We start from the raw sequence: 19,173 nt of genomic DNA on the forward strand, positions 1-19,173 counted from the left end.
CTACTTCCGTTTCACTTTTGGCCACAGGCACAGATGAACTTCTTGGCCTCTCACCATGCCAGCTTAGTCAGCTGGATTTACCAGAATGGCATTCCAGGTTAGAGTGCTCATCCCCACTCTGCTACCGCATGTACTTCTGGGAGCTGGAGGAGGTACCACCAGCTGCAGTAAGCCACGATAGCACTCAGGTTCTGGTGCGCTGACCATCCATCCTCCGTACCTAAGCACCAGCTACATCTAAGACCATCGAGGTCTTAGCCAAGAACTCTGATGTTGTTTTGGAATCATGGAGGCAACTAGCAAACCTCCTTTTGGCTATAAGACTACGATAGAGCCAAGCATGGTAGCTTATAATCCCTACACTAAGAAAACTGAGTTCAAGGCCAGCCTAGGCTACATAGTGAGACCCTGCCAAAAAACAAAAGAGCGAAAAAGCAAACAAACACCACCCCCACCCCTCCACAGCCCAGTCTCAGGTTCACTACCAGCACACTGCAGCCACCAGCAAAAGATGGGCATAAACACTTAGCCCAGAACTGCCTTAGCAAAAGCAGTACCTGCTTGAATATGACAAGAGCGCCCTCTGGCGGGAGAAACTGCAGAGACACTCCTTGGTGTAGAGGAGGCAGGAAAAAAGCGCTTGGGTTTTGCTCTAGGACCCCCCTGGCCAGGCACTGGAGGCGCTGCCCCAGGGCTCTGTTCAAGAACATCATGAGTATTAGCTGCAGGCATCCTGCAGGCTCCGAGAATAGAGATCTCCCTTCCAGGCCTATGAGCAAGGCTGGTGTTACCATGTGCATTTTAAAGGTGAAATGGAGGCTGCGTGGGAATGAAGCCATCTAAGACTATATAGGGAAGGGCAGAGTCGGGCTCTGATCTAAGACCCATGTGACTGCAAGGCCCATGTGATCTAACCAGAGAAACCACAGAGGGCAGAAGAAAAGATAGGGACTCATCAGTCCCTTCTGGTGCACTGCGTGCGTCTCCAAATATGACTCAAAGCGCAGGTACGGCCACTTCTGAGTACATTGCCCATTTGGAGAACCATCCCCCAATGCCAGGAGCCTTTTCTGACAGCCCAGATGTTGGGATGAAATATTATCCTCCTTGGCAGGTTCTTTTTACCTTTAATGCTGGGTACTCCTCTGCCTCTGGGGAGACCTTTTCAGCGAAGACATCTTCCTCTCCCTCCTCTTCCTCCTCCTCAGCTACTGCCTCATTCTCGCTGGTCTCTTCCTCGTATGTCCTGTGGAGACAATGCTATATGGTGAGTCTTCCAGACACCATTCCACCTCCACTCTCTTGCTCCGCAGTCCATCCAGGCAGGGGTTCTAAGACTTACGATTTTAAGGGTATTTATCAAAAGAACCTTCAATACAGGGCTGGACTGTAGCTCAGAAGCAGAGCATTTTCCTGGCATGTCTGATGCCCCAGATTTCTCCACTAGGACCTCAACAAAACAACCGATTTGTTTGTTTGTGTGTGTGTGTGTGTGTGTGTGTGTGTGTGTGTGTGTGTGTGTGTCTGAATGTGCATCATGTGGGTGCAAGTCCCCATGGAAGCCAGAAGGGGATGTCAAGATACAGCACATTCCATGTCAGTAAGGTGCCTTCTATCTACCCTTTCTACCTAGCATCCCCTCTATTCCCTGGTGGCTATCAGTGGAGCTTTCTGGTATGACAGATCAAATTTGATTTTCCTCGAGTTTCACATAAGGAGAGCCAAACAACACACGCTCTTGCATCCTTGGCTTCTGTGAGTATGTTTCGACATTCATCCAGGTTCGACATTCATCTGTAGCTCCCTTCCTTTTCATTACTGAGTAACATTCCACAGGACGTAGTGTGTTTATCATTTCATCAGTCCACGAACACCGAACTGCAACCATCTCTCAGTCACCATGTCTGAAGTTTCCATGAACACCCGTGGGCAAGTCTTTGCTATGGAGCCAGGGTGTCGTTTCTATCAGATATCACATTATTGGTGAAACAACACCACAGAACTGTGTTTCCCACAGTTCTGGAGGCTGATGTCTGAGATGGAGGTTCAGTATGCATGGTTTCTCCCAAGGCCCCTGTCCTTGGCTTGCAGGCGACTCTTTGCTGAACTCACTTCCTCTTTTCTGTGCTCACAAGTGCCTGGTGTCTCTCTGTGTGTCCACGGTTCCTCTTTTTATAAAGACACCCATCAGGCTGGATCAGGTCTACTGTACTTTAATTGCCTCTGCAAGGTCCTGTCTCCAGATGCAGTCACATGCTGAGGTACTGGCACTCAGTGGGCTTTTACCATCCGAATTTGGAGGGGTGGACAATTTAGCTCAGAAAGATACACAGTTCAGAGATTAGCTGAGTCAAGGGCTGGACATTTACCTTTGAACAGAACCAGCAAAGTTAGTCTCCAGAGTTATTCCATCACTTACGTTTCCAGCTCCCCGCCAACACTTGCAGCTGTCAGTCATTCCACTGGGAATAGCCTTGCATCTTATTGCTGCTAATTTTATTTTAATTATTATTTTTGAGATAGGGTTTCATGTAGCTGAGGCTGCTCTGAATTCCTAATAAGTCTGCCTTATTCCAGCTACAGCTTGTGCTTTTTTGCATCCCACAAAACCTTTGTAAAACATTTCCTATACACTTATTTATTATTATTATTATTTTAAAGATTTATTTATTTATTATGTATATAGAAGAGGGTGCCAGATCTCATTACAGATGGTTGTGAGCCACCATGTGGGTGCTGGGAATTGAACTCAGGATCTCTGGAAGAGCAGTCAGTGCTCTTAACCTCTGAGCCATCTCTCTAGCCCCCCACTTATTTATTATTTGTTTGTTTATCGCTACACTGGGGACTGAATTCAGGACCTTAAGCACACTTAGGCAAGCACTCTCCCACTGAGTTAAATCACAGCCAACAGAATTTCCTGTACTTTCTGCTAAAGCTTTATCATTTCAGTTTTGATGTTTTAGCTCTATGATCCAAACCAGATCAATTTTTGATTGAGGTGCAATAAGAATAAAAATTAATTTTTTCCATACGTATAGCTAACTGTTCCAGTACCAGCTCTGAAGAGCCTCGGCCATGTTACTGCTCTCTGCCCCCTGGGCTCCAGGGCTAGAAGGATTCGTGAGACTGATAGACGGCACATGGTGGGTGGTAATTTACATCTCATCCCATCTTGACTTCTCAAAGATGCACATCGCTGCCAGGCCCTGGCCTGTGTGTGACAGTGTGTCACCACGCTGAGCCACAAGATTCCCAGCCAAAGCCGAGCATGTGCCACACGGTCTGCTGTGAAGCTCACTGTCGGGGAAACACAGCATCTCCCCGAGGGTTGCCCGACGGGGAGAGTCAACCTCCATGTCTGTTCACAGCCCAGCGAGGGAGATTCTTCTCCACTGCGAGGGAGCTTGCGATAAGGGGAGCTCTTCTCTGTAGCCCCAGACACAGATCCACAGCGAGTGCGCACATAGAGCAATCTGCAGGATTCATTCACCAGTCCTTCTGGACTGCTTCGGAAAGTCAGCAGTGCTGAGCGAGGGTGTGGTCACCCCACAGCGTCAGTGTGAGTTGCACAGGCTGTCAGCCTCCTCCAGTGTCACAGGGGAACTAGGTGGCTTAGCCTGACTGAGCACATGACCGCTGGGCCAGGCTCTGCTATTTCACTGTCAGTCTGATTGAAATGTTCCAGGACAGGGAAAAACAAAACGAAACAACCCCACTCAATCTCAAGAGTGCTGAGAAACAAAACACACACGGCATCTTCCACCCAGTGCAGTAGACCAAACCACCAACACAAAATGCCAGCTGATGTCATCCTGTGTTGGTGAAGGGTTAGGAAACAGACCTGTCCCTGTGCAGAGTGAGAATGCCAGCAAGTGACGCTCGCTCCGTAGGCAAAGCGGTCAGTGGTATCTGTCAACTCATGAACAGGGACTTCATTTAGTCTGTATTTCAGCTGTGCTGGAGACTGAACCCTGAACCTCTTTATGCTAGGCCACTGAGCGATATCCACAGCCCGAAACGTTCATATTCTAGGTCAGTATAGTAGTTCAGTTAAGTGCTGGAGAGCGTAAGTTCAGGATATTTTAGTCACTGTTGCTGGGAGTGTTCCCTATCTAACAGTCCTACCCGAGAGGCACTGTGCTGTGCCTCGTGTGTTAAGAGGTGACGTGCTCAGGCTCAGGGGCACAGTAGTGCCTCCTGTGAACATCACCCCAGACAGACACCCATCAAGGCTTTTTGCCCTCCCGAGGTTTGAGACTCTCTTTTCCTGAGTTTTCTTTCTAGTTGATTATTTTGGGTATGATGTATGCAGGTGAGTGAGGTCATGAGCCTGGCACGGAGCACACGTAGAGGGGGTCAGAGGTCAGAGGACAGCTTTCGGGAGTTGGTTCTCTTCCTTTACAAGGTGGATCCTGGGGATTGAACTCAGGTCGTCAGGCTTGGTGGCAAATGCCTTTGCCTACTGAGCCATCTCGCGGGCCCTTCCGTTTTCTAATAACCAGAGGATCGTTTTGCCTGCGACCCTTCAACAGAACTAATGCAGTTTTCTACTGAGGTGTGGTGGAGTACACCTGAGCTCAGCGCTGGGGAGGCAGAGGACCGAACAGAGAGTCTGAGGACAGTGTTGCCATAGAACAGACTGAGAGAGAGAGAGAGAGAGAGAGAGAGAGAGAGAGAGAGAGAGAGAGAGAGAGAGAGAAATGCTCCTCTGATGCTTGCAGTAAAGGCACCAAAACAGTTAAAAAGAGGGTGTGTGTGTGTGTGTGTGTGTGTGTGTGTGTGTGTGTGTGTGTGTGTGTGTGTAGCTGAGATTCACTGGACCTTACTACCGCAGATCAGTGCCCTAGTGCTCAGGGCTGCTCTTGGGGAGACCTCCACTGGACTCCGGAGCTGAGCAGGTGCACCGAGGCTAGAGACTGCCCAAGGATCAAAAGCCACCTCCAGGCTGGGGGGAGGGGGCTGCAGATGGACCCACCCCACTGGAGCGGCTCTGAGAGGCCTGGGGCCCTCTTTGTGAGCTGGCATCTGGGAAGTGTGAATGGCAGGGGGTGGGGAGCAAGGGGGCCACAAGGGGAGCAAGAACAGAAGGTGGTTGCTAGGAGACGGCTTGAAAAGTTTCAGCACTAGCTTGGAATTCAGTAGAAACCACTGATCTCATGCCAGGGTGTGGGGAGAGGGGACCTGGGCTGGTTCTGGCATCAGACCTTAGCTGGGGGACTGTCAGCCTAGGGCTTGCCAGGGACAGGGAGGGTGAGGTGGACACTGTGACCAAGCCAGAAACAAAGGAATACAAAATTCCAGTGGCCTGGGACGCTCTTTATCACATGGAAAAATGGTCAAAGAAGAGCGTCTATGTCAGCAGCAATCATTCGTTGGCCCAATCCAGCCTGCTGCCTTTTTTTTTTTTTCCCCGGCAGTTTGAGCTGTGGATTGCTTTTACATTGATATTTATTTTTGTGTGGAGATAGGGGCTCAAAGTATCCCAGCCTAACCTTGAACTCATTATGTGGCCACCTGGAAATCTGATTCCTCTGCCTCCACCTCCATAGTACAATTGCTGGAATTACAGGTAATGTGGCATCACACCCAGTTTATGGAGAGCTGGGGAATCGAACCCAGGTCTTTGTGTATGCTAGGCGAGAATGTACCAACTGAACTACATCCCCTAGCCCTTTTTTTTAAATGGCTGAAAACAAACAAACAAACAAACAAGGCGATGATCATTGTGGCAGGTACAAATGTTAGGAAATGTCAGCTCCAGTGTCCATCCATGGGCTGTCAAAGGAACACAGACGTGGCCACTGGTTACTCAGGGCCCATGCTGTTTTCACACTGTACAGGCAACTTGAGGAGACGTAGCGGAAGCCGTGCGGCCACAGCAGATGGTATCTGCCATCTGGTCCCGTCCAGGAAACATATGGTGACCCCTGGAGTCAAAGATTGTAAGGGAAGGCTCCCTCCAAGACCAATTACAGAATTTGGGACTATAACAATGATAATACAAAAGAGTGATTGACCGTGTCTTCCAGGTTGCTGGCTGCAATAGAAAGTGTGGTCACCCCCTGTTCAGTGAAGCGCTGTTCCCAGCAGCCAAGGTATGGGACAAGCCAAGTGTCCACGAGGAACCATGGCCTGTGTATATGGAATGCTAGTCAGCCACAGTAGCGGTCACCTGTGACAACACAGAAGGACCCGGAGGACATTAAGCTAAGGGAAAGAAGCCAGGAGCAGAAAAACAGACACTGCCCATTCCCCCTTGTGTCTGGAATCCGAAAGCTGACCTCACAGAGATGAGGGAAGAACGGTAATTCCAAGAGGCTGGAGGAGGGAGGGTGAGAGAGGTCACATGGTGAGTACCACATGACTCAGAGGAGGAGAAGTTCTGTCTGATGTGCTATTGCACAGCTTGGCTACAGTTTAACAGCAGGCTGTGTGTAAGAATGGCTAAAAGAAACCGGGCTTAGTGCAGGCAGGGGCTAGAGGATTCGCCATGAATTTGAGGCCAGCCTGGTCTGCACAGCGGACTGTCAGGCTAGCCAGGGCTCCATCGTCAGGCCCCATCTCGAACGAAACAACAGAACTAGCCGACAAAATGGCTGAAGGGCCGAGGCTGCATGCTGCTCTATGACAGTGGTTCTCTACCTTCTTGACACTGTGACCCTTTAGTACAGTTCCTCATGCTGTGGTGACCCCCAACCATACAATTGTTTTCATTGCTACCACACAGCTGTAATTTTGCGACTGTTATGAATCATTATGTAAATATCTGTGTTTTCTGATGGTCTTAGGTGACCCCCCCAAAGAAGTTGCAACCCACAAGTTGATAAAATGCTGGTCTATGAAGTAGATATGTCAGCCATTAGCTCCTGTGGCCATGACACACTGCAGTTACCCAAATATGATACGGTCACCTGTATGTGTACAATTAATTACGTGCCATTTTATTTTTTTAAATAAAAGTGCAGCTGGGCATAGTGGCATGCCTTTAATCGAGGTACTCTGAAGGCAGAGGCAGGTGGATCTCTGGGAGTTCAAGGCCAACTTGGTCTACATAGTGAGATCCAGGACAGCAAGTGCTACATAGTGAGACCCTGTCTTAAACAACAACAACCAAAAAGGTAAAACTGCGTTGCTGAGGAATATACAAAGGCAGGACTGAAACCCCAGCAGAGGTCCTGGCTGCTGAAGTGTGCAGTGCCGTCTTGCAGTCTATGCGAAGGAATCCAACAGCATCGAACCACACAGTGTGGAACACTGTGTCACGTGCTCTTGTCTAGACATTCTGATTGGCTCAGGGAGGAAGCCTCCCTGTCGGGGACAGTTCTTCAGCCTTGCTGGACAGCTCCGTCTTTCCTTTTAAATACAGGAAGATGGCAGGCTGTGTGAGCAGTGTTGATGCTGTTGTCTTTTACAAGGCTACCCTCTGAGGCAGAGCGGGCTCACTCGCCTCAGATCCATTCCTGCCTTTCTGTTTCAGAGGCAGAAGCTTGATGTCCACATCAGGGGCCACAGTGCTCACGTCTCAGTCTCCCTCGCAGTGGGTAGGCCTCACTGCAAAAGGCCAGCCAATGGGAAGCAAGTGGAAGCTGCTGTTTGTGACTTGCAGAAGAACTTCTTGGCTACGAGATGCACAAGCATTTCATCTTTAATCTTTCCTGATGGGTGATTGCCACAATGGTGAGGTCTCAGTAAAGACCGCAAACCAGAGAAACAGAAGAAGCCTGAGTTTCCAGTCCCACCAAGGAGCTAGACGATTAGATTGTTTCCTCTTATCCTTAAGTAACAAAGGAACAACTTCAACAATTTTCTCTTCTTCCTCCTCCTCCTCATGCTGGGAATTGAACTTAGGACCTTATGTGTGCTTGGCAAACATTTTACTAGTGAGCTGCATTCTCAGACCAGAACTTTCTCATTTCTTTTTTTGTTGTTGTTTTGAGCTGAGGATCGAACTCAGGGCCTTGTGCTTGCTAGGTAAGCGCTCTCCACTGAGCTAAATCCCCAACCCCAACCTTTCTCATTTCTATTATTTCTTCTGGCTATTCCTAGCAACCAAGTGCAATTCTTACTGAACAATAAACAATTTATGGCAAATGATTCAAATTTAAAACCTATATAGTAAGGTTTAAAAAAATTTCTTTTTTTTTGTAACCTAGATTGGTCTTGAACTCAGAGCAATCATTCTACCTTAGCATCCTATGTGCTGGGATCACAGATGTGAGCCACCATGCCTGGTTTTAACTTTTTTTTTAAAGCCCAAATAAATGTCAGCACACCAAAACAAACAATAACATCAGGTAGGAAGAATGCATGGGAGATTTATGGAACACAAACTGGGAAAGGGTTTTAGGTACCACTGTGCCAAGCTAGCCTCGTTGCCTGCGCTGACTGTAAGCAGAGGTCCTTGATGCTTCCAGGGAAACCTTCCCTTGGCGGCCCAGTGGTCAGGGATCTCCGAATCCAGCCCCTGGGGTGCACTCACTTACCAGCTGCCCTCCAGGGTCTGGGAGCTGCTTCTCCCCTCTTGCCTCTTCTCTAGCTCCACGGCTGTCTGTTCCAGCAAGGCAGATACAGCATCCTGCAGAGACAGAGGCCGCCAGGTCAGCAGGGGCTCTGGGTGCCACCTTACCTACCAGTGTCTTGAACATGCAACCCTCCTAGAGAACACAGGGTAAAATCCAAAGGCTGGAGCAGCAAACATCTGACCCATGGTCACTTATATGTGGGAACTATCGTTTTGGTTTTGCTGGCCAGTTCTGCAGAACATTTCTCTATGTGTGTGGACCTACATAGGAGAATTCACTTAGCAGTGAAGGGAAAGCATTATAGTTCTGATTGGAGGAGATCAGAGAGCTATCTGTCAGTCTTCATGTCGCCAGGCGGTGGTGGCGCATGCCTTTGATCCCAGCACCTGGGAGGCAGAGGCAGGCTGATCTCTATGAGTTCGAGGCCAGTCTGATCTACAGAGTGAGATCCAGGACAGGCACCAAAACTACACAGAGAAACCCTGTCCTGAAAAACAAAACAAACAAACAAACACAACAACAAAACAGTCTTCACGTCACATGAACCATCAATAACACAGCAATGTAATAAGGATCGAGAGAAGCAAGCACTGTGTGTCTGGGGACAGAGACATGGTGGCAAGTCGGGGGACTGCATATGTGGAGGGCTTCCAGGAGAAGGAACTGAGTGGTTCCATGCCTGAGGAAGAAGGTGTGACCTGAGAGAATTGGTGACTCTCTCTGACCCTCATTTTCTCCCAAGAAGCATCAGGAAAGGTCATTATGAAGATTAACTGATGATCTTACACATGAAGAGAAGCCTAGCCGACAGTATTCAGTAGACAGCAGCCGACACCTGAGCAAAGGCAGGCTGTGGCTTTCTGATCACATGGTTAATTTACCACTGTCCTCAGCTGGGGCACAGGGTGGAGGTCACAAGGCTAGGAACCTCCTGACCAGTTCTTTGGGGAAGGAAAGAAAGATCTAGAATTAAGCAAGGACCATGACTGGTGGTTTGTTCATATACAGCAGCTCCCAAAACCACACAGCCATCAGGGTCTACAGAGAGAAGCCATGAGCTGTGGGCGGCTTGTTGGGTGCATGCCCTTTTTTGGTTTTGGTTTAGAGACAGGTTTTCTTTGTATAGGTCTGGTTGGCCCAGAACTTGCTTTGTAGAGCAGGCTGGCCTCAAACTTTCAATGATCCTGCTGCTTCTATCTCCTCATGCTGGATTACAGACTTGCCAGAGATGGTTTAGGGATGTTTTCAAAGACTAGTACTAAAACATATTTTCAAACCACAGCAAGGAAGACATTTTTAAGTGACTCAAACAGGCCAAATGCTATTGACCCGGCCTTTGCAAGAAGCACTCACTATATCCATTTCTTCAAAGTTTCCCAACAACCGTATCTCAAGCTCCTTACTAGACATGAAAAAACAAACAAACAAACAAACAAACATGGAGGCTCAGAGAGGTGATATCCAGCCCGGAAGAGCCAAGTTATAAACAGCTTTCCCTAAACTCCCTTCAGTTTCAGGTTTCCTTTCTTTCTTTTTCTTTTTCTTTTTTTGGTTTTTCGAGACAGGGTTTCTCTGTGTAGCTTTGCGCCTTTCCTGCATCTTGCTCTGTAGACCAGGCTGGCCTTGAACTCACAGAGATCCGCTTGGCTCTGCCTCCCAAGTGCTGGGATTAAAGGCTGCGCCACCACCGCCCGACTCAGTTTCAGGTTTCCAAGAAAGAACTATTTTCCTCCATCTCTCAGCTTTCTCCTTCCGTCTCAATTCTTTTATCCAGGAGCTCACTTGTGTAAGGCTGGCCCATCCCTGAATCACTCACATCCCCTCTACATCACTTTGTAAAAACTTCAAGTTTTTTTTTTTTTTTTTTTAATTACAGAGGCGATACAAGGTACAGCAGAATATAGAAGAAGAAAATGAAAACCCTCAAGGAGCTGGGTTGTGACCACTCAGGGAAGACCATTCCTGTATGGCCCTCTCCTCCTGCCTGTTTCTGTTTCCTCCTACCCCCGGTTCCTGTCCTCTACCCCTGGCTCCTGTCCTCCACCCCCGGCTCCTGTCCTCCACCCCTGGCTCCTCTCCTCCACCCCCACAAGCTGGGCTCTGGTTCATCGGGGCTGCAGGCGTGGGGATGGAGGGCCCACTTAGTCCACTCACCATGTGGTTGGCCCCGGTAGCTCCTGCTGGCTGGGGCTCCCTGCATTCTTTCTTCAAGTATTTGTAGCTCAGGAGGTTGTACCAGCGTGTGGACCTCTCCCCAGACCGGCAGACCTCAGCCAGGCTGATCTGGGCACCTCCCTGTTAGGGGCAAACAGAGAGAAGGGTATAAATATGTCAGCTAATGGAGACAATATGGAAAACAGCAGTTCCCACGAGAGAGGGGTGGAGCTTCCTAACAGGGTTTCACTATGTTGCCCCGGCTGGTCTCAAGGGAACTTAAGCCACTCATGTAGCTGGGACTAGGTGCATGTCACCACACCTATTTATGCTCTCTGCCCCCTTCTCTTTTTAAGGTAATTTTGCAGGTTGACCCTGAATTCACTACATCACCCACGCTAGTCCTGAACTTAGCCTCTTGAGTGCTAATTTTACAGCCATTTTGCCTCCATGTTCAGCTTCTATGAATGTATATGTCTAGTGTCTTCTGACACAGGTCTTCATGCGGCCAAGGCTCGCCTCACACTTGCGGTGCAGGTGACGATGACTTTGAACTTCTGATCCTTCTGTCTCTACCTCCCTAGTGTTGGGTTTATGGATGTGTGCTACCACGCTCACGCTGGCCCATTTCTAAAAACTGGGTTATTTGGGATTTTGATTGATGATACTTCTCCTGCACTAAACTGGGTCAGGTTCTGAGTTGAGTACTAAGGACAATAGGGTCCCTACATAGTTCCACTTTCCAGCAGCTAAGAGTCCCAAGGAGCATAACACTGAACAAGCAATTACAAAAGAAGTTGCTTTTACATTCCTTATGGGAGGAATTTGCCAACACTTAGCAAAAATATGGATGCATTTTACCCTGTGGCTTGGGAATCACATGTGTAGGCATCTATCCCGTAGACACAAGTACAAAAAGACCCATCCACTGGAGCCTTCATTTTGCTTTTTTAATAGTACAAAAAGTTGCTATGTAGTTGAGACTGAGACTGGCCTTGAATTACTAATCCTCCTGACCTTAACTTTCTGGGTTTATAGGTGCACATACAGATGCAAAAATAGTCACACACACACACACACACACACACACACACACGCACACGCACACGCACACGCACACGCACACAGGTATATTTGCACTATATCTGAGGTACAAAGGGTAGATGATCGATCATGTGTTCACCAAGAAATAACAGGCAGATATGGAATAAACAAATCCAAATGGCTACTAATATGAGGTACATGGTAGGATGGGGGTTGATGTCAGAGTGGCAGCTTTTTGTGCACGTTTTTTTTGAAGCATACAAACGTACTCCCTAAGTCAAAAATGAAGCGCAACAGACTAAGCTACCTCACCAAGAAGGGAGATGTTCAAGTACAGTCTTCTCCAGTTCAGCCCCAGCAGGAAGCCCTGCAGGCTGACCTTACTCATGCCTTAGACATTGAGGTGTCTCACCCAGTCCTCTTCTGAAGAGCTCAGGACAGGTTTGGGGTTCAGCTCACCCACCTTCCCCTTTGTCTGCACACACCAGTGGCTGGGTCAATGAACGGCAGGTGTATGAGAGGGCAGTCTGTAAAGCGGGCTTCTGGCTGGGGAGGGCCCAGCTGAGGAAGGGGCTCTTCAGCCCACCTGAGAGCCTGGCTTCTACTTTCTCCTTCTCCAGGAGGGGTATCTCTAACGCCCATCTGAATCTAAGCTGCTCCAAAACCCAAAACTATTCGAGCAGCAGCAGGATGCCACAAGTGAAAAACACCATGCCATACCTTTTTCTCATGCACAAAGTTACTTAACATAGTCTATAATTACCTTCAGGCTAGGAATACAAGGTGTATCTGAAACAAACCAATTTCCTATTTAGACTCGAATTCCAGCTCCATCGTATCTCATTATATATGCAAATTCTCTAAACCAGTCAAACAAAAAACCCAAAATCCCCGAACAAACAAACGACCCCGCTGAGATCTGAAATAGTTCTGGTCAAGTATTTCTGAGAGGGATATCCAACCTAAAACTGGAGGTGCCAGATCATGGCTCAGACTGCTAAGCCTGGGTGGGTGACTAACAGAACTTTCTGGGAGAAGAGTGTCGAGAAGGGAGAGGAAGTCAGCACGTCCTGACACTTTACTGTTTTGACACCAGCTTCCTCACCAGGGGAATGAGGAGACTTAGCTGCTGTACGCAGGGCTGGGGGGTGAGTTATTGTCAATTCAGGAATTAAGTGGCTGGCATGCTCCAGGCACCAGAATAAATGTAAGTATATACAAGAATATGTATATTACTCCTTTATTCATTCAACAAGTATTCCCTGCAGCCAGAGAAACATCTAGAACACGATTCCTCCCCAAGGGGATGACAGTTTCCTGGGGAGACATACCAACATACTGGATATTGCAGTTCAGAACATGACAGGCTGTGTTTGAGGTACAGGCTGCAGAGGGATTATGAGAACGGTTTGGAAGCATGACGCCTTCATCAGGTTATTATTAATGGCAACAAGATGCACAGCCTGCTGGCACAGGCACCCAGGTTTGACTATCATTCACCTTCACCAACGAGAAGCATTTGGAGAGCATTTACTTATGCATGGATTCAACAGACACGATTTACCGAACAGCCTCTAAGCGCCTAAGTGCGCAAGTCGGGGAGAGAACTGTCCAAGGAGCCAGGGTGTGGGGGTGAGGGGCATCCAGGGTCTGTGGGAAAACAGTGGTGAATGGTAGCTTTCACAGGATGCCGCACAGCACTGCTCAGGTGTGTTTTCTGTCCGGCCCCACAGGCGGGGGTAGGGCTCACATCGGGCTTTGCCAAGTTAGTGACACCAAGTGACAAAAGGAACAAGGGAGCTACTGTAACAGCCGATGCCAGGGTCTGCCCCGGCAGGACCCGAGCTGAGTGATACTGGCCTCAGTGGCTGGGTGGCGCAAGTGTGATGCCATGCTAACCCAGGTGGTAATATTGCTGTTGACAGTCTTAGGGAAGGCAGGCCATGTGTTGCCCTAAGCCCTGCCTAAGGTCTGGGAAGGTGAGATCCTTTTGTCACCCCGGAGTGTAACACAGTCTAACAGGAAACGTGTAAAGAAGGTGAAGGCGTCCAAATCCATGTTGGTCCTTGATTATCTCCCTGGATGACCTGGGCAGGTAACTTAGCCTTTTGGGGGCCTTGTTCAGTCTCTAAAGTGAAGATCACCCACACACCTCTTCCTGGACTGTGCTGAAGGTAACCTAAGGAGCTCTTGGCCCCATGGTGAACACACACACACACACACACACACACACACACACACACACACACACACACACACACGCTGCTTGTACAGCTGACTAAATGGCTTACAACAGGCTGGGGATTCCACAGCCCCGGCAAGACGCTCCGAGTGGGAGGAGAGAAGCCTTCCCGTCTCACAGCCTGTCCTCCTCCAGCCACCCAAACCCACACACACTTCAAGTTCCCAAAGTAGCCAGGCAAGGAGGTTTCCCATTGGTCACGGACAGCAATGAGCCACTGTAAGATGAGCGCGCTTTTTTTTTTTGGCTGTTGCCATGGCAACCAGCAATGGCCAGACTTCAATTAGGAAGGTAGAATAAAAGGCACCCACTTAGGAGAAGAAAACAGGATTTAGTCTCTTCCCAGAGCCGACGCAAAGCATCACCAGAGGAGCCTGGGTCTGGAAATGCTTTCCTTCAGTGTCCACCATGTTTTCTAAACCTTTAAAAAAATTTTTTTTTTGTGGCATCTGTGGCCTCCAGGGAGCCCTAAGCTAGCAAAGAAAGGACACTGAGGGGCTTCAGTGAATGCCCTGCAGACAAGGGATCTGGATACAGCTCTGCCACTGTGTAACTGTGCGACCCAAAGCAGAATCTTCATCTCCTTGACTCAGTTTCCCACTGGTACTACAAATACCTATTTTATAAGTTGAGTGATATTGATGCGGAGAATGCTTGTCAGGGACCTCATTTAGTGTCTGTCACAGAAATGTCATCCAACTGGCATTTACTGTGGCATTTGTGTCCATGGTAACATCACCGTAAGAGGTGGGGTTTCTGTCATGGGCTGAGCAGGAAAGTGACTGACGCTTATGTCCATTGAACCACATTGAGCCAGTGTGGAGACTCCGTCATTCTGTGTCTGTGTTACACAAAGTGTGGCCTGGGTTGGTAGCATCCTCAAGCCCTGGGAACATGTTAGAAATGCAGATTCCCCAATTTGCTGAATCTCCATCCACCAGAGTGCACCAAGCGACTCACAACACCTGCCCGTGTGCACCAAGTCCGGGCAGCATGGCAGTAGGTTGGCAATAAGAGCCTCATCACAGATTTAGGAATGGAGACTGGGCATTGGAGACTCTCAGGTGGCAAGGCTGGGAAGGGCTAGCCTGGTGACTTGTCCTTATATCCTGAGGATGCAGTCCCCAAATTCCCCAGCAGAAAGGATTCTCCATCACAAGCAGACCCAAGTGAAGCTCGACAGCGAAGAGTCTCTCACTCTGGGCAAAGACCCATGGCTGCCACCAGAAGGAAAACCAGCCTGCAGGGGAGGCAGCAATTGCCATGGTAACTTTCTCAGCTTCCAGACATGGATGCAGGGAGAAAGCTCAGTGCCATGGACAAATCCCCGGCCTATCCTCTACATGAGCGCCACATTTTATTCAGTCACTTGAACCCATCCACTTCTAACACAGCCCACACCACAGGTTGTCTGTGTGTGTTAGCTGCCAATGTTTGCCCTTTGTATAGGGAGGGGCTCTCTCACCAGGTCTCCAGTGCCCAACACAGGCACAGACACCTAATAGGCTCCCAGCAGAGACCAGGCTGAGCATAGCTCTCTTTTAACTCGAAATCCCACATTGCTTTAAAGACACTGGAGCTGTCATTTAAACACTCAGAGATGGCATCAGAGGTAAGAAAGCCTTTCATTTCCTTCAGTTCATTTGTATCCCAGAAGCCCCCGGGGAGGGGTTACTCAAGGTTGAACAACCTCGCTCTGCCTGTATTTAAGTGCATGGCTTTCACAGGGCCAACGTCGCATCTCCAGTCCCAGCTCGAGCCAATGCAGAGAGGAGGAGGGAGCCGGAGGAGCAGGATAGGTCCCGTTAACTGAGAACCCGAGTCAGACACACCTGTAGGTGCTTTGTGTGCGGGCTCGCCAGCCTCGGCCACCAGGAGACATTGTAGACAAAGAAGGTGAAAAGGGATGGTGTGAAGGAGCTGGCCCCTGGCCACTCAGCGGGACCTCAAGGGGTAAAGGTGGAATTAAAGGGCAGGCTGTCTACACTCCTTCCTGCTTCTTGTCTGATCTCCAATGCTGCACCGTGAGGGCGGGTGGCGTGCCCTTCCAGGTCCTTTCAGGGCTGTTATTCCTCTCACACAAGGGACTCCCGCACACCACAAGCCCGAGACCACTATTGTCTGTGGAGGCATCTCTGCCTGAAATCCAGAACGAATACGACACATACCCCAACCTGTATCACTTTATCCGCTAACGACTGAAGGCCAGGCAGACAGACAGACAGACAGACAGACAGACAGACAGACTGACAAAGACTCAGCCCTCACCAGGCACTCCTCTGTATGGCTCCTGTCAGTGGTGCAGACATCTACTCGTAAGGTCTTCTGGTGAAGGGCTGGGTAGGACATGGACACCCAGAATGCCTCGTTGAACACGAGGGTATCTGCAGAGTCCAGAGGTCGGGTTCTGAACAGGCAGGTGCTGCTTTCAGAGCAAGGCAGGATGGCTACTCGAATGTTCCTGGGGGGCGGGGGAGACAGAACCGTCGGAGAGCTGGGTCAGCTGTCTGGGGCTAACATATTTCAGGAATCCCCAGGGAGACAGCCGTGAAGGAGAGAATGCAGAATGTCTCATGTGAGGGATTCAGGAAGGGCTCTGGGGTACCAACTGCTCTTCCTGCCATGGGTCTCCAAATTCTTAAGAGTCTCAAAGGTTGTGGAGGCCGAGGCACAAACGTCGATAGGAAGCAGTTCACTAGCACTGAGCAATGGTGGGAACAGGGGCGCTGGTGTGCTGAAGGCAGATGCTCTAATCTCTGCAGGCAGGAGTTTGTGTGTACATGTAAGTGGAGGTCAGAGGTCAACCTTATGTGTCAGTCCTCATATGCTACCTACCTCGATTTTTTAAGACAGAGTCTCTCATTGGCTTGGAGCTTGCCAAATAGGCGAGGTTGGCTGGCTGCTAAGCCCCAGGGATTTGCCTATCTATGTCCCCCCCACCCCCACCCCATTTCTGGTCCTGGCATTGTTTGAGGGGCAGAAATGAGGCAGTCTAGAGCTCTGGTCTAGGCTTCCTTGGGTTTTTGTCAGCCTTCTCTCCCCCGTCCCCCATCCTTTCCCAGGACACTGGCTGAATAGAGCAATGGCTGTCTCCAGACCTTATGGCCTAGTTATGGGAGGAAATGTACAGGTGGATGAATGCAATCTAACATAAGCCTGGTCCACAGCAAGGATGCATGCAGACGGTGCAGATGCTTGTCATCCTAGCAACCTCCAGATCACACACCGGTCACATCCTTCCTAGAGAAGCACATGGACTGGTGGTGCTGAGTGGAGAACCAGAGACTCGTTTCTGCGTGGAGAAGGTAACAGGGACCTGACCGTTCTCATGAGCTCACAGCCCAGGAGATTTCCAGGAAGGCCCAGCTTGCCCAGCGTTCCTCGAGCAGCAGGTGGTGGGCAGCCAGGCTGTACCAGGAAGTGGGGGAGCTATCTACAGTGCCACTCTCCAAAGCTGGTAGGTGTGCCATTGTGCGTGTGTATGCACAGGCAGCATGTGTTTACATACTATTATTTAGTAACACCCGCAGCGGTATTTGGCGTTAGAGCAGGACACAGCCGAAGAGCTTCCCCAGGGAGAGGCGCTGCAGGTGAGAGGGATCTACAAATGCAGGGCTCCATACTCACACTTTCTGGTCTTGTTGCAGTAACAGAGCAGAGAGGTTACTCAGCTGGATTACTAATATTGCAAATTGCCTGTTCTTCTCATCATACCTGAAACGAAGGGGCGGGAAGAACATCAATCAGCAAATAATTTATTTTTTTCCTCCCTCCCTCCCTCCTCTTCCCCCCTTTTTTCTTTCAAACAGGGTCTCACTGTATAGCCCTGATTAGCTTAGTGGACCAGGCTGGCCTTGAACTCACAGAGATTCTCCTGCCTCTGCTTTCCCAGTGCTGGGATTAAGGGTGTGTGCCACCAGGCCCAACGTTTTCTTTCATGTGTCAGGGCTGTTGGCTGCTGTCAGGTGTGGTAAACTGAACAGCACTCATCCTCAGGTTTATTGCTATGACCAGATACAGGTCCAGAACTGGCAGTCATCTGAATTTTATTTGTTTGTCTGGCTGTTTATCCCTGAGATAAAGTCTTGCTATATAGCCTTGGCCAGCCTGGAATTTGCTACATAGACCAGGATGGCTTCAAACCCATAGAGATCCACCTGTCTCTGACTCCAAAGTGCTGGGATTAAAGATGTGTACCACCGTGCTTGGCTTATTTTTATTTTAAAGATTTATATATTTTTAATTATGTGTACTTATGTGTGTCTGAATGAAGGGAAATGTAGTACCTGCAGAGACCAGGATCATCATTCTCCTAGAGCTAGAGTTACAGCTGTTGTGACCCTCCTGTATATGTTGGGAACTAAACTCAAGTTCTCTACAAGGGCAGTTTAACTAACGACTTTTAACCACTAGGTCATCTCTCCAGCCTCTTTTTATTTTTTTTCTAAGTTGTAATGTTATGTTAAATTTTTTGCATAAGAAAACGTGGAAGCCATCCCTCAGGAAGAGAAAGCCAGCAGCAACAACCGTGCCCGCGTCAGTCAGTGCTGGGCTGTGGTCTCCAGGGCCGGTGATCCTAAGTGAGGATCACTGGAACCTGGATAGGAGTGGAAAGGCAACCACCAGAAGAGTAGATACTACCCAAGCAGAAAGCGGATGCCCTCTGCCACTGTCCAGATCAGTACCAGATTCAAGGGCTCAACATCAGTCATAAGAAACTTGGCATTCCTCATCTACAGCGAAGGAGCCAGGAGCCCTCGACCGAGGTACCCACCAAGGCCAGCGGGTCTGCCGTCTTCCAAGGATAGCCATGAAAGTGCAATATTGTTGGTGAAGAAGAGGCCCTCTATAAATCCTCCCTCCGTCCTTGTCCCCTGCATCACTTACTTCAGGGCAATTTGAACCCGAGGGGCTCCCACGGCTTCCGACTCTTCACCATCGAATGTAGCAGCTTCAGAAGTGCCCAGTCTACAAGACACCAGGGGACGGGGTTAGCGTCCCCATACCTGTCTACAAACAAAGGCGGCGTCTTCTGCACTCAGGGTTCCGGCTGTGAGACTAGACAGCTGGCTGTGTGCTCGGTGCATCTCTGGACCCTCATTTCCCGAGGTGCTTGGGACCCCTCTCTAGAATGTCCTTCCTTTCTCTAACATCCATTTCCCTGGCATACACTTCGCAATTGTCACCCCGGAAGCCACATTTGCCCTA

At 49.3% G+C, this 19,173-nt stretch overlaps 1 protein-coding gene across 2 annotated transcripts in view; it reads right to left on the reverse strand.

Moving 5' to 3' along the window:
- Wwc1 (WW and C2 domain containing 1) overlaps positions 1–19,173 on the reverse strand; it is a 153,033-nt gene that overhangs the window by 12,049 nt on the left and 121,811 nt on the right. For both annotated transcript variants that reach the window (XM_006971635.4, XM_016005155.3), the window contains exons 13-18: positions 18,853–18,933; positions 17,593–17,679; positions 16,234–16,426; positions 10,680–10,820; positions 8,487–8,578; positions 1,126–1,246 (exon numbers count right to left, since the gene is read on the reverse strand). In XM_006971635.4, coding sequence (XP_006971697.1) covers positions 1,126–1,246; positions 8,487–8,578; positions 10,680–10,820; positions 16,234–16,426; positions 17,593–17,679; positions 18,853–18,933 — 715 coding nt within the window. The remainder of the gene's footprint in view (positions 1–1,125; positions 1,247–8,486; positions 8,579–10,679; positions 10,821–16,233; positions 16,427–17,592; positions 17,680–18,852; positions 18,934–19,173) is intronic.

This window comes from Peromyscus maniculatus, chromosome 8 (assembly GCF_049852395.1).
Source record: "Peromyscus maniculatus bairdii isolate BWxNUB_F1_BW_parent chromosome 8, HU_Pman_BW_mat_3.1, whole genome shotgun sequence".
NCBI lineage: Eukaryota > Metazoa > Chordata > Mammalia > Rodentia > Cricetidae > Peromyscus > Peromyscus maniculatus.